This window comes from Xenopus tropicalis, chromosome 3, assembly GCF_000004195.4.
Source record: "Xenopus tropicalis strain Nigerian chromosome 3, UCB_Xtro_10.0, whole genome shotgun sequence".
Lineage (NCBI taxonomy): Eukaryota > Metazoa > Chordata > Amphibia > Anura > Pipidae > Xenopus > Xenopus tropicalis.
In genome coordinates this window covers 127,989,060-128,005,011 of record NC_030679.2, presented here as the reverse complement: position 1 = coordinate 128,005,011, position 15,952 = coordinate 127,989,060, and the positions used below count along the sequence as shown (strand labels likewise).

The window sequence follows — 15,952 nt, the reverse complement described above, 5'->3', positions numbered from 1 at the left end:
ATTGTTTCCCCTACTCCCATGTAACTGGAGGAGTCTCAAGCCAGACTTGGATTTCTTACTATTGAGTGCTATTCTGATACCTACTGGGAATTGCTATCTTGCTCCCTTCCCATTGTTCTGCTGATTGGCGGCTGGGAGGGGGGGGGGGGGGATATCACTCCATCTTGCAGCTCAGCAGTAAAGTGTGATTGAAGTTTGTTAGAGCACAGGTCACATGGTTCTGGCACCCTGGGAAAGGAAGAATATGGCTAGCCCCATTCATGAAATTTCAAGATTAAATATAAAAAAATCTGTTTGTGTTTTTCAAAAACAGATTTTAATGGAAAAGCCGCATTAAAAAAAAGTTTTCCCATGACAGTATTCGTTTAACCCCGGGAAATGGAGAACAATGAGTTTACCACTGAGAGCCCTCAGTCCTGTTACCCTTGGGAGATGTCTGAAAATCTACGTTATGTATTGCCAGTGGTTCCTGTATGAGTAGTTAAATACAATTAAACATCAGCAAAGTAATACTGTGCACTTCACATCTGTACAAAGGGAAAAGGATGAAGTCACTGTGCCCCAGTGTGTGTTGGACAGAGAGGGAGGGAGGACCCACATGGATTTAAGCCACTGCAGTCCCTAACTGAACACCCAATGATAAGCAGCGATACTAAATGAGTGGAGTTTACTATATGGGATTATTCAAAATGTAATTTTTTTTTGTTTTAGATATATACTTAAGAATTTTTTAATGGCACAACAAAAGCCCAGACGACTACAGTCCAATAGACACGTACGTGAAGTCATCACTAGTAAAAATCTCTTGCATCACTAAAGAAAACGTTGTCGATATAATCTAATAGCGGTTTTTCGAAAAATGTATCCAATTATATTTAAAAGGGAAAAAAGTCTCCACTTCCTGCGTCTAAGTGGATCTCTTGCAAGAAAACAGAAGAACAGTGGGGCCGTGTCCAACTAAAGCTTCGCTCAGGAATAGTACAATCTGCACTATATTCAAATGACATTTTCCATTGGCTGGTTAGTTCTTATAAAGAATATTAGGTACCTGAATGTTATGCTTACACCTACACAGAGCAAACAAAACGACGAAGGAAAGAAACAGGAAAGGCTAAAATAGACATCTCTAAAAATGAAATCCAAACCTATTTACGTTGGCCGCCTGGCCAGAGGTGCTCAGAAATGGCTCCTGTATTTAAAAAAAAAAAAGAAAAGATGTCACTTTGGGACAAAGTGTCTCTGTGTGGGGGCATAAAGCAGACTGAGGGGGGGGGGGGGGGGGGCGATTTGCCGTAATTAATGAACAGTAGTGAGCTACCCTCATACTGGAAAAGATAAGTGTGCACTGAGTGGCAAAAACAGTTTCCCCACATAAATGTTGCTTTTAAAAATTAAAGACAGTGGTCGGGGAGAGGGGAATCATATCAGCGTACTTAAATTTTCTGCATCTAGGGGCCTCTTATTATGGCGGAACACAATTTGTTTTGCTGATCAGCAGCCGGAGGTTGAGGGATATCAGCCAGACTAAGGCATAGTTACGGTGTCCGACCAAAGGAGAAGGGGGCCTGGCATAGCCCCGTTTGGATGTGCCGCACTGTGGAGTGTCTTTAGCTTGTGGAATTTGATGGAAGTAGATGTTCCCTGATCAGGACAAGTCTTGCTGTTGTCTCTGAGTTGAATGGAGAGTGATTAGGGTTTTGCCTCTGCTTGGTGACTTTGGGATGTCACAATGGAGATTAGTGCTCTGAGCCCATGAGATGGCCAGAGGAGGTTAAAAAAAGAAAAAAAAAACAAAAAAACAGATGGGTGCAGAGGACAGGGTGCTTTGAATCATGCTTGACATGGTGCAAATGCACAAAATGTGACAGGAACACACCTTCACACGGTCACAGGTTCGATTCCAAGTCATGCCCCCTTCAATAGGAACTGGCAGAAGACAGGGTCAGTCTTTTACCAATGTAAATGCTGAAACAGAAATATTGCATCAGGCAGAGACAGTGATCAGATAGGGCACAGCACAGCTAGCAATGCTAAAAAAAAGTAAATAACCACTTATTGCTGAAGCTAGTTTGTTTATTTTCAGCCATTATTATCTTATAGTCTCCTATGTAAGGATCCAAAAACTCTACTCTGATCATCCTTCCATCCTTGCATGAGGAGAAACTCTAGCCTAAATTTGAGGAAAATCTTTGCATATTCTCCGACTCAGACAGCACTAGTTGATCAAGCAACACCCACAAGTCCTTACTCAGATATAATCCAGAGCCACATTCCAGCACTCACCCCAATCCCAGAGCCAGCACATGGGAGATGAACAGAGAAGGGATGAAGACTTTCAAGAACTCTGCAGAGAAGACACCACCTTTCTTCATGGCACCAGTCTTCCTCATGCTCAAAGACACAGACCTTTTAGGGTGGTGGAAATGGAACTCCCTGCAGAGGAAAAAGGGAAATACAAATGCCAATGAGTTTAGGAAGCAACATAAAACTTTCTTTTTATGAAACCAGAAAGCTTAATTAAGGACTACAAAACAATGCCTGAAGACGACCAGACTTCGTGCTGTGACAGACGGGGAGATTAGTCGTAGCGGGCGACTAATCTCCTCGTAATGCAATCCCACCGGCTAGAATGTAAATCGCCAGTGGGATGGCATACGCAGCGCCACGATTTGCAGAAGTTGCTTTGAGATGGTGAAGACACACAGAGCTACTTGTAATGCTACTAAACACCAGAAAATACTGAGAATTACCTCTGCTAAAACACACAGAGTAAATAATCAGCAATGTCTATTTTAGTAGCAGTGACATGTAACTGCTACTAGTAGCTCCGTGCGTCTTCACCCTTAAATGAACACATTTTTAGATTAGACCCAGAATTAAGAACAAACAAGAATATCCAATTACCCCTCCCCTTGTATATTTCTCTAGTGAGCTGTAAGAGGGTGATATGAACTATAAGCACACAATGCAGAAAGGACTAAAAACCCCAGTCGAAGGAAAGAACTGATAAGTGAGGGTGTAACAGTATGAGCACTTTCCTTCACAGTGTTTATTCTGGCAAAAACATATCATAGCCATTCAGGCATGTAACAATATCTGGGTTAACAGGACAGGGGATATAAACCTTCCAGCAAATCTAAAGTAACGCTCTTTTATCAGTGTCATTTTTATGGTATTAAGAGCTACTACTATATAAAAAAAAAACAAATTTATTGTGAACACATTGGACAAAAAACAATCCAACATTTCTGTCCTCAACAGGACCTTTCTCAAGGACCTTGAGAAAGGTCCTATTGACCGTAAACAAATTCTACCGCTTCATTATACATTTATATGATTTTTTAGTAGACTTATGGGATGGACATCCAAGTTACACAAAGATCCAAGTCCCTAACATTCTGGATAACAGGTCCCATACCTGTATGTATAGACGATAAAAGGAATAAAATCAGTTTCTTTATGCCATTAGTGTCACAGGGGCAGAACTTACTTTGGGGGGATATTTTCAGGCCTACTCGACCAGTCAGATACCCAGTCAGCACTTTTCTTTAAAGCATCAACTTCCTTCTCTTCCTCTGGGGCTTCCTCTTCAGACTGCAAGAAAAAGCAGATGGGTGGCATTTAGCGGTTAAAAAACAAACAAATCATACAAAATAACCATGGCACGAACCAGATCAGTTCGCTTTACTTCCCTTTATTGCAGCAATGTCTCCCTGTGCTACAGAATAAACCATTCCAACCCTTCATACACAATGTAGTTCGGGTATAGGATCATTTTTTATTTTTTTTTTGCAGAGGTGATAACAAAAATGTTTGTTTAAAAGAAATGGAGAAATGTCAATGCTGCAGATTTCTGGATATTGCAACCCACATAACAAGGGCACACCACAGTATGATCTCAAACTTGTATTTGGGTATAACCCACAGTGACTGGGTCCCACAGTAGCGCAGGTGGCTCCAGCACCTAGTTTTTAACTTTTATTTAAGTATAAACGCTCCATTACGGCTCCTATTTCCCCCATAAGAATACATAGAGAACACACAGGTTTCCTGCTACAAAAGGCTCTGCCTGCTCCCAGAAGTCAAATCAGTTTCTTTTCCCTATAATCACAGGCGACACCACCACAAAGCAGAACCTTAGAATACATTTACGCTACGTCGCACGCGTCAGCTTTAGTATAGCTATTAGCACACACGGCTAATGGGCCCTGGCTGTTCCCACGCCAGGCTCGCTGCTTAGGAGCCAGCAGGCTCTAGGTGAGATCCCTCGTTCACATTTTCCCCCTTTATCCGGCCCCATATCAGGTGAATGAAGTTGAGAGGAAGCAAAGGCTGATGGGTAAGTGTTGCCGAGCAGGTTCCACAAGTGCAGTAATGCAGGTCAGCGCTCGCGCTCACTTAGTCAGCAGCTGCTATTAGGAGGCGCCCATTTAATTAACAGGATTTCAGCAATGCTGGCCGTGGCATTTGTCAGCCAGGAAAATATATCGGACAGATGCGCACTGGACAATGTACATTATTTTATCGGTTTGCAGTAGGAATAACACTAACTTGTTCTTGTCTGTGACTCCTTTATGCACTATATAAGTATATACTCACTCCTAATTTACCAACATGGGTGCTTGTTAGTATTAAGTAACATTAATCATTTTCCTTGTAGGTTATGGACCATCAAGGCTACTAACTACCTGTCATTTACATGCCAATAACCAACCACTACATAAGCAGTGCTGTGCAGTGGGTTTATATATCAGCACATACTCTATGCCCTGCTCTTGCAATTTGTTGCTAGTAACTATACAGCAGCCATTTTTTGTTTGATGCGGATGTAATTCAAGTGAAGCAGATATTTAGTATTAGGTGCTTATGTAAGGGGAAACTCACCTTTAAACTTAACGGCTATGGACACACCAGGTTATATCTCAACTGGAGGATAAATACAGGCCAAGAAACAGCCCCTGTGCTCCGATCAGCCTATCCCTGTGTCTGCACCCATAGCCATTGTGTCAGGCTAGGTGCTGGCACACAGAGTGGATTTCAACACCAAACACTTGTGTATGCATTTCAGCGCCTAATCCATGTGCCTGCACCCAGCCCAACATGGTGGCTCTGGGTGCAGGGATTGGCTGGTTGGAGCATAGTGGCTAATTCTTGGCCTAGGTTTAGTCAATTTGTTATAGTTTATCTATTTGCCTTTCTCTTCTAACTCTTGGCAGCTTTCAAATGGGGGGGTCAAAGACCCCAGCAGACAAAAAAAAACCAAAAAAACAAAACACTACTGCTCGGCGAGGCTACAGTTTTTATAACTTGTTTTTCTATTCAGGCCCTCTTCTATTCCTTTACCATCCTCTCATTCAATCTGCTCCCTGGTCACTAAGGTAATTTGGATCCTAGCAACCAGATAGCTTCTGAACCTCCAAACTGCTGAACAACAAGTGAAATAACTAAAAAAAAAAACTACAAAAAAAATAAAAAAAAGGGTGAACAAGCCCTTTAAAAACACTGACTAACACAGTCATATTCATTCAGGACAATACAAATGCAAGTGAATGTTGGAGAGCATGCAAAATGGCTGCATTTGGCATTTTTGGTATGCACACAGGCTATAAGAAAACATTTGATGCTTACCTGGAGGCTGTCTTTACTTGTGTGCATCTCTACATCAAATGTGATCTGTCCATCTTCAGGGGATGGGCTAGAACATAAAAACCAGATTAATGAGAGTTTTCTTCTCTGATGCTCTCCACGGCACACAAAGGCTCACAATCAGACGTAAATAACAAAAACCAGGGGACATATTATATTAACAGGGGCCCCTGTCAGGACATGTGAAGTGACATGGAATTCTGGGAAAAAATTAGATAATAAGATACGGGGTTCATATAGTAAAAAGCAGCTTTATAGAGTATCTCATGCTAAATAAAATGATAGAGGCAATATAGAACACAATATCAAGCAAAGGCAGTGTAACAACCTTTACCCAAAGTCTAGTATCCCATAGCAACTAGTCAGTATCTGCTGGCCTTGTGCAGGGGAATAATGAACCATCTAGGCAGATCGATCTAAAACTATGCCAAAATGTATATCGGTCACAAGGGTTTAGGGAAAGGTTATAGAGAGAACTGTGGAGGCGTTTCTGGGAGTAGAAGTCTGAAGGGAGGGGTACATAAGCATATGGGACAGGAGCAGGGTGCTTGTAAGCTAGAAATAAATTCAATATATAATACCTACACAATAACACTTGACTAGACCCTATTACCTGTCACACTGAGAGCTGCTTCTGGAACTGCTCTGGCCAGACTCATGCTGAGCGTCCAGCAGGATCTTCTCCATGTCCCCATCGTGGATGGAGGAAGAGGAAGGAACGTGTTCCAGGCCTCCGTTTCTGTTACTGTCGTTGTTGTTCCCGTTGCCGTTCATTTGTAGCTCCACCCAGGAACCTGTCGGATCAGAGGGACCCCAAACTTCAGTCATAGCAAAAATAAAAAATGTTTATAGCCCGGTGTAATCGGGCACAGCAGATGGGTGAGGTCCTGCTCGGGGCAGATAAGCAGCCAGTCAGCCAGTGCTACATAGATTATGTGGATCGGCTGTAATTTCCTAGAGCAAAGGAACACAGAGTTGGCCGGGAGTGTGTCCAGCTCAGAGGCTCTTCTAGGACTACCCGTGTCACATACAGTGCCAGCCCCACGTCTCCCTGCCACTCACTGGCACACAGCCTAACGAGCAGGGCAAGGAAATGAGCAATTCATGAGCTCATTGGCTAAATATGTGCAGGAGTCACACACCACACAGCAGTGCGGCATTCATTAAAAGGGGCAGTAAGATGAATACAAAGTCTGACTGATAAGAACACTTATGAAATATGTACACATGATCCCTGGTATTTACTCCTTGTACACATGCCTGACACACACAGCCCCACATCAGCACCTACTCTGCCTTGTATCAATATATGAAACTGTAAACACGGGCCTTAATAGACAAACACACGATTACAAAGCAAATGTTTTGGTATTTCTGGTAGTTAAAGAGCAACTAAAACCCTTATGTGGAGATTCACCATGTGCTCCTTTAAATATTTATGGTTGTGTCAGCTTTATATGCCGAATAGCCGCCTATTGGAACCAGTCTGACATTTGCGGTAGAGGGTCTGGGGCCTACAGGTGTGCACTGGGGTCACCTTTTTTTGTAGGTGGCCTGGGGCAATGAGTGTTGTACTCATACAGCACTGGGCATAAATTAATAGGTGGTAGTTTTACAAAGTTGCCCTGTACCCTGTACATAAGAGCATATACAAACTGCTGGCCCCTTTATGTGGGTTTTTACACAGTATGCGGTTCTGACACACAAAAGGTTGATTTTCCACTTCCCTTGCTCTTAATGCCCCTATTGTCCCTATTTCAGCACAATAACCTGGGGGAGAGAGAAACAGTGAAAGCGTGGGCTAAGCAGATTTTACACACGTGTCTTTCACTGTGAACAGAGCAAAAAATAACAGTACATTGTAGTAAAAGATCCATACTTGGTTCTGGCCAGCCTATGCCAGGGGGGTATATGGGAAGAGCCAAAAAAACTGATAAGTCCCTAAACTTAAGGGATCAGAAGAGCTGATGAGTAATATTAATCTCTGTAAACTGCAGTGTAATTTGGGCATGCTATATTAAAATTAAAAAAAAAGGGGGGGGGGATAAAGAATGTGGAAGAGGAAATGCCCCGAGAAGGAGGTGTATGTGTGCCAGAGATAATGCACTGCTATGTACATGTTGGCTGCCCTCTCCATCACATAAACACCATACAAACCCATAACACTAAAGCCTGCAAGTCTCCAGCTAACTCCCTGCACAGATAGCCATGGGAATTGCCTGGCCTTTGCTTCAGTGCTTACACCCACCAACAATGCAACTGGATGTGAGTTCAGCAATGAGGCAAGAAAGACCCTGTGGGTGTATTTATTAGGAGACAGTAGCAACAGCTAACTTGTAGGTGACCAATCAAAACTAACGGCTGATTAATTGCTAAGGGCAACATCACCAGTAATATTTATTAACTTTTGGAAACAAATATGCCCCAAGGTTTCCCGGACTTCCCTTGGGTGATATAAAGTAGTTAGAAACCTGCCAGGGAAGGTTTTGTGAGGTTTAGTGCATAACAAGCCAGAGAAGCCGGATGGCAAGCACTGACAGAATCATGGATAGACTTGGGCTCTGTGGGCAGTGAGTTGGAGTTAAACGTGCACAGCGGGTTCCCCACCCTGAATCAGCAGAATGGATGCCCCGCATTCTCTCCTACGGAAGGTCATTGCTTCCCTTTATTTCATATTGTCTGACCCATTACTGCAATGGAGCTATAAATACACAGGATATCCGTATGTGCAGCTGTGGGTCAGTGTGGCCTCCCTCACCCAAAATAATAACGCTTCCCTTTATCTGATCCTCTAGATTTTAGCATTATAACATCAATGTTCAGCCACAGTGAGAGAATATAAAGATCTTACACAATTTGGATCTCCATACCTTAAGTTTGTATATAAAAAAAAAAATAAAAATAATTTAAACATTAAATTTAACCCAACAGGATTGTTTTGCCTCCAACGAGGAGTAGTCCTATCTTAGTTATTATTTTATTACTACAGAGATAAAGATAATAACTTTGAAAAATGTAAATTATTTGAATAAAATGGAGTCTGTGTGAGATCGGTTTTTCCAAATTTGAAGCTTTCTGGATAACAGATCCCACAGCTGTACATAGAGAGTACAAGCAGCGATGTTAGGCTGTAGATAGGGACAGTAGCATGGGACTGGGCAGAAAGCTTACTTTGGCACAACCTGTACCCTCACACCTTCCCTGCACTGGCTTTTGTGGTGCCCTGGAATATTCCCACACTGCTATTCGTACCCTGTTGGCCGGAGGGAGAGGGAGGAGGGAGTTAAGGCGCCGGCACAGCTGTGAGTGTGTAAGGAGCACTATCGTGCCGCTCTGCACGCACACTGCAAGCCACTACTCATCCTCAGTCACGTTTCCCCGCTCTCACTAACAGAACTGGCTTGTCCATCTGATGTATAATAACATATCAGCAATAATAATAACACTCCTGCTTCATATGCTCCTCTGCAACAGACAAGCGACAGGAGACAAAGTAGCAGCCACAGAGCTGGAGGGGAACTAAGGACAGCATAGCCAGCCTAGTCTGCCCCTTCCTAACCACTCAGGAAACCCCTGACCCACTTCTTACACCCCACTCATTCCTAAACTCATCCCTATAGCCAAATAGTAGAATTGCTTATGGAGCCCACAGCGGCCACTGGTGATTCCAGAAAGTGGAGGGCACTGTGTGGCTACTTTAGAGATTAAGTCTAATAATTACATTTAGAAGCAATACATACAATGCTTAGATTTATTGTTGAACCAATCTGGATGAAAGGCCAATATATAATAATAAAAGAAGGGCAGTTGCCACTCTACCTGACTAACGGGGCAAAAGTATGGTCACTGTCAGTGCCAATGAACTGATGCCACTATAAGGAGCCTGATTTAGAACAATTTAAGGGAATGTGGCAGTCACCTAGAAAAAAATTAATAACATCATACTGGGCACCGTCTGAGCAAGGCCTCTGCCACGATGAGCATAGGGTAACAGAAAAGAGCAGGTGATCTTTTTTTTTTTTTAGGCCTGAAGCAGGGACCTAAGCAGTCCAGAAAGCTTGCATTTTTTAATCTATTAAGTTACCCAATAAAAGGTATCACCTACTCAATAATTTCTGGTTTTGTTCTATGGCTATTCTGTGAGGGTTGCCAAGCCCTCTATCAGAGTAAAATACACAGTACTGCCAATTAATGGTCCATCTGAAGGTAAAAAATATCTGATTAAAGCTACACAGAAGGTTAAAGATCCCTGCCTGTGAATAGGCCGGAAGTACATAGCCTGGGCGGGGGGACCTTTGCCACCAGATGAATGCAAGTTTAACCCCAAATACTAGTATACATCGAATCTCACTATGGGGAAAACATAGTAACACAGTAAGGAAAAAATTCCTTCTTTCCAAGGACCAGGCCCCTGATCAACTTGCACTAAGAGCTATCTCCCCTACCCCTGTATTCCCTCACTTGTACTGAGAGCTATCTCCCCTACCCCTGTATTCCCTCACTTGTACTGAGAGCTATCTCCCCTACCCCTGTATTCCCTCACTTGTACTGAGAGCTATCTCCCCTACCCCTGTATTCCCTCACTTGTACTGAGAGCTATCTCCCCTACCCCTGTATTCCCTCACTTGTACTGAGAGCTATCTCCCCTACCCCTGTATTCCCTCACTTGTACTGAGAGCTATCTCCCCTACCCCTGTATTCCCTCACTTGTACTGAGAGCTATCTCCCCTACCCCTGTATTCCCTCACTTGTACTGAGAGCTATCTCCCCTACCCCTGTATTCCCTCACTTGTACTGAGAGCTATCTCCCCTACCCCTGTATTCCCTCACTTGTACTGAGAGCTATCTCCCCTACCCCTGTATTTCCCTCACTTGTACTGAGAGCTATCTCCCCTACCCCTGTATTCCCTCACTTGTACTGAGAGCTATCTCCCCTACCCCTGTATTCCCTCACTTGTACTGAGAGCTATCTCCCCTACCCCTGTATTCCCTCACTTGTACTGAGAGCTATCTCCCCTACCCCTGTATTCCCTCACTTGTACTGAGAGCTATCTCCCCTACCCCTGTATTCCCTCACTTGTACTGAGAGCTATCTCCCCTACCCCTGTATTCCCTCACTTGTACTGAGAGCTATCTCCCATACCCCTGTATTCCCTCACTTGTACTGAGAGCTATCCCCCATACCCCTGTATTCCCTCACTTGTACTGAGAGCTATCTCCCATACCCCTGTATTCCCTCACTTGTACTGAGAGCTATCCCCCATACCCCTGTATTCCCTCACTTGTACTGAGAGCTATCTCCCATAACCCTGTATTCCCTCACTTGTACCGAGAGCTATCTCCCATACCCCTGTATTCCCTCACTTGTACCGAGAGCTATCTCCCATACCCCTGTATTCCCTCACTTGTACCGAGAGCTATCTCCCATACCCCTGTATTCCCTCACTTGTACCGAGAGCTATCTCCCATAACCCTGCATTCCCTCACTTGCTAAAAAGCCATCCAGCCCCTTCTTCTTATCGGAGTGGGTGCCCTTGTGTCAGTTGGAAGGACCTACTGGTAAATAAAATGCTTTTCACCAGGTACATTATTTTACATTTTCAGGAAAATATATTTAATAAAGAATTCCTTGCCAAGAATGAAATTCCCACAGGAACCCACTGTAAGAATCAAGGGTTTTTTTTGTGTTAAAGGAACAGTAACACCAAAAAATGAAAGTGTATAAAAATAATTAATATATTATGCACTGTTGCCCTGCACTGGTAAAAGTTGTGTGTTTGCTTTATAAACACTACTATAGTTTATATAAATACCCTGCTGTGTAGCCATGGGGGCAGCCATTTAAATTGAAAAAAGGAGAAAAGGCACAGGTTACTAAGCAGATAACAGATAAGTAGCAGATTCCCATTGTATTCTACACAGTTATCTGTTATCTTCTTATGTAACCTGTGCCTTTTCTTCTTTTTTCAATTTAAATGGCTGCCCCCATGGCTACACAACAGCTATTTCTATTAACTACAGTAGTCTTTCTGAAGCAAACACACAACTTTTACCAGTGCAGGGCAACAGTACATTATATTTTAATTATTTTAAAACATTTTTATTTTTTAGTGTTACTGTTCCTTTAAGGCCAAATTTATTTTTACACTTGCAAAAACTCTTCCCATGTGTTATAATGGTTTCACCATCTCTGACATGAAGATTTTGATGTGAAAACCCAAGGAAGAAATTTTAAATATTTTGAGGTTTTTTTTTAACAATTCAAGAATGTGGAAAAAAACAATGTATGGGTTATGCACCCTTTGTGAGCAAAGAACAAGAACTCACTCAATGGGCCTTGCCCTGTAGCCCTAGCACACTGTCATTCCAGTCGCACTGCTCCAAGCCATGCACACAGTGCTGCACATACACAGACGTAACATTGGGAAGCATGCAGGGCTATGGAGAGAAAAGTCTATATTACAGCAGGGACACTGGGATTTACTGCACTGCCACTCCTATATAAAACCTGCATGTTGTTTTAGGTGTTCCTGGAATGTACACTCTATAAATTGCCTTGTGTCTGGGAGAGAGCGGAGAGGAAAGGGGGCAGGAGATTTAGTAGCCCAAGAAGACTGTATATTATTGTGTGCTACATTCGCATCTGGTACTGGGACACAAACACTAAACAACACATTGTACATGGGAAGGTTTCTGTATACCGAAATCTCTTTACAATATGTCCTGAGTCACACACACCAACCCAGTGTGATCATGATCCAATCACCCCATAGGCAAATGGCGGGTCAATATGTATCTATATCTTTATTTCTGAAGTGCTACTTATGTACCCAGCACTGTACAGTAGAACAATAGATTAATGCAACAGGGGGGTTATTAAAATAATAATCGATAAATACAAAGAACAATAAATACAAGGTACAGTTGTAATAAATCAAAAAGACAAGAGGATGGAGGTCCCTGCCCCGCAGAGCTTACAGTCTAAATGGGAGGGTAACTTACAGACACAAATAGGAGAATATAAGTGCTGTAAGGTAAATAAGAACTTCACAGTGAAAGTGTGGGTCACTTAGGTATTGTCTGACCATTCCTCACAAGCAATGAAGGTCTAGAAACCCACAGAAATCAATAAGTAGTATTTACTAGCCACCCACTTTAAACTCAAAACCACTTGGTTGGTTACTATGGGTTACTCGAACGGTGTAAACACTTATGATCTTATGATAGTGTCCCCAAAGGTGCAGCTACAATGAAACATATGCCACACACCTACCCCGCTGTCTCAGCGTCCAACATCAACATCACCAGATTTCTGGCAAACACAGCGCAATACATATTCAAATGCTTCCTCTGACAGTTAGGCATGTAAACATAACAAAGAGAAGCCTGAAAGGGGAACTATCACAAAGGCATAAATGCAACAGAAGCCTCATTTCATGAGACCAAAACTTTCTCCTAAACGACTACTTTCTATTACCAATAAGATGAAGCTTAAATTCAGAAAGAAAAACAGTTATGGGACATTACAGCTGCAGTGAATGGATTCATAGAAATAGTATATATTTTTCCCTAAAGATGATGTAGTGACTGACACACGTTTGGCCATGTTACATAACCATATAAAAAACAAATAAACAGAACCTGGGCTAGCTAGAGAAAACAATGAACTGCCAGGTACAGGTATGGCTTTCCTTATCCGGAAACCCATTATCGGAAAGGCCGTCTCCCATAGACTCCATTATAAGCAAATAATTCTGACATTTAAAAATGATTCCTTTTTTTCTATAATAATAATAAAACAGAACCTTGTTCTTGATCCCAACTAAGATATAATTACCCCTTATTGGGGGCAGAACAGCCCTATTGGATTTATTTAATGGTTAAATGATTCCCTTTTCTCTGTAATAATAAAACAGTACCTGTACTTGATCCCAACTAAGATATAATTAATCCTTATTGGGGGCAAAACAAGCCTATTGGGTTTATTTAATATTTAAATGATTTTTAGCAGACAAGTTATGGAGATCCAAATTACTGAAAGATCCCTTATCCAGAAAACCTCAGGTCCAGAGCATTCTGGATAACAGGTCCCATACCTGTACATGTATAACACCAACATTGTCCCAATATAAACCAATATCACTGGCTATGACTACCAGATTTATTATAATCTCACTCTCCTGCAATTAGGCAGTCATAATACAGAGTGCTACAGTAAAATGTCTTATTTGGAATATTTTTCATAGGGCTAGCCCTGGCATGCCGTCTCTTGGCCGGGAGTGTCCAAAGGATTACATGACTAACAACATGCCAAAAGTCTTGCTACCATGCAATTGTATGCATTATAAAACACACACACACATACCTCTCTAAAGGTGGCCATACACGGGCTGATTGCAGCTGCCGATATCGGCCCCTTAGAGCGATTTTGTACCTTATTGGCCTGTGTAGTGGCCCTAACAACAGGCCTGCCCGACCGATATCTGGCCTGAAATTGGGCAGGTTAAAAAATTTAGTAGGATCGGGGACCACATCGGCTCGTTGATGCGGTCCCCGAACCAACTGTGCCTATTACCGGCGCTCTAATTCGATTGTTTGGCCCCAGGGCCAAACGACCAAATTAGCCTAAATTCACCAAATTTGGGAGATCCGCTCGCTTGTATGGCCACCTTTAGTCATCAGTCTAAGGCTGAGGTCCCCAAACTTACCGGCCTTTGAGCCACATTCAAATATAAAAAGACTTGTGGGGCAACAAAATACAGCATATTAGAAGTGAATGAGGCAGAGGTGACTTCTAATATCCTTATATTTGACAACAGGGGGTATATTATTTCTTATAATAAACACATTTCAGCAAGTCATGTGAAAGATGACATCATTAAGGAGCATTTCTAAGGATACAAGGTACAGAACAGCCAAGGCTCCTGTGTATTAGAAATATATATTAAACATGATCTGAAAGATACATAGTAACATATATTTAAAGTAAATAACAGATGGCAAGTGTTTGGCGATGACAGTGAGTGTACATGAAGCTATAGGCTGGCCCGTACATAAACACACACGTCATCATTCCCACACACCCACCCGTGTAAGTGTGCCTCGGCACTGGCAGCCACATGACTGGGCACATGTATGAAGCACTAATAGCGAAACCATCACACTATCAAGCTCTTTGATATGAATAAAGTACAGTAACCCACAACAACAATGCAGCGCCGCTTCTCCCTCTAGTCTAGTCCATGTAAGCTCCGCCCTTACCTACACCTAAATCTCCCATTGGACCGCATCCGTCATTCCAAGTTCCAGTCCCGCCTACACTCATTATCGATTGGCTCCCACAGCTGCCCATCATGGGATCCCGCCTAAGCTTCGCACCCAAACATTGTCCTGAGCTCGTTCAAATTCTCGCCGTTCGACCCAATTGACGGGCGCTGGAATCGAAACGAGGTCCTAGTTACACAATGTGCTTCTTACCGTGCAGCGCGGCCTCCTCCCCGTTGTTGTTATTGTTCTCGGACATGGCGACAGCAGCAGCTTTTAGTCTGTCCGGGAGACGGAGCCGCACTGCGCAGCCACGCCCCGTCTGACGTTAATCAGCCTCATCACCTGAGGCGGAGGGGGCGGAGTCGGCTGATCACGTGATGTTGTTAACCCGTAACGCAGTACTGCCTCTCATTTGTTGCTTCTGACAACTGTGCGATAGTTTGTTTTAAATTATGGTGTCACCTATTGTTTAGGGCAGTGATCCCCAACCAGTGGCTCAGGGGCAACATGTTGCTCCCCAACCCTTTGGATGTTGCTCTCAGTGCCCCCAAACCAGGGAGTTATTTTTGAATTCCTGACTTGGGGGCAAGTTTTGGTTGAATAAAAACAAGATTTCCTACCAAATAAAGCCCCTGTAAGCTGATAGTGTGCATAGAGGCCCCTAATAGCCAATCACAGCCCTTATTTGGCAACTCCATGAACTTTTATGGTGCTTGTGTTGCTCCCCAAGTCTTTTTACATTTGACTGTGGCTCATGGGTAAGAAAGCTTGGGGATCCCTGGTTTAGGGTCTTGTCTTATGGTCCCCATACATGGGCCGACTATAGCTGCCGATATTGGTCCCTTGGACCGATTCGGCAGCTAATCGGCCCATGTATGGGGAGAGCAGAGCGGCCTGGCCGACCGATATCTGACCTGAAATTGGCCAGATCTTGATCGGCCAGGTTAGAAAATCCGGTCGGATCGGGGACCGCATCGGCTCGTTGATGCCCCATTGCAGCCCACATAATCCCCCCAGACCCCAGGGCCAAACGATCGGA

General features: G+C 43.2%; 1 protein-coding gene across 2 annotated transcripts; it reads right to left on the bottom strand.

Moving 5' to 3' along the window:
• Positions 1-387: 387 nt before the first annotated feature.
• Positions 388-15,177, bottom strand: bnip3l (BCL2/adenovirus E1B 19kDa interacting protein 3-like). 2 transcript variants are annotated; one of them, XM_012958477.3, is made up of 6 exons: positions 14,908-15,082; positions 6,260-6,440; positions 5,629-5,695; positions 3,491-3,594; positions 2,284-2,433; positions 388-1,965 (listed from the first exon to the last, which is right to left on the bottom strand). In XM_012958477.3, the coding sequence occupies exons 1-6, from the start codon at positions 14,999-15,001 to the stop codon at positions 1,917-1,919; spliced, it is 645 nt and encodes a 214-aa protein (XP_012813931.1). In that variant the 5' UTR covers positions 15,002-15,082; the 3' UTR covers positions 388-1,916.
• Between the last annotated feature and the right edge of the window lie 775 nt (positions 15,178-15,952).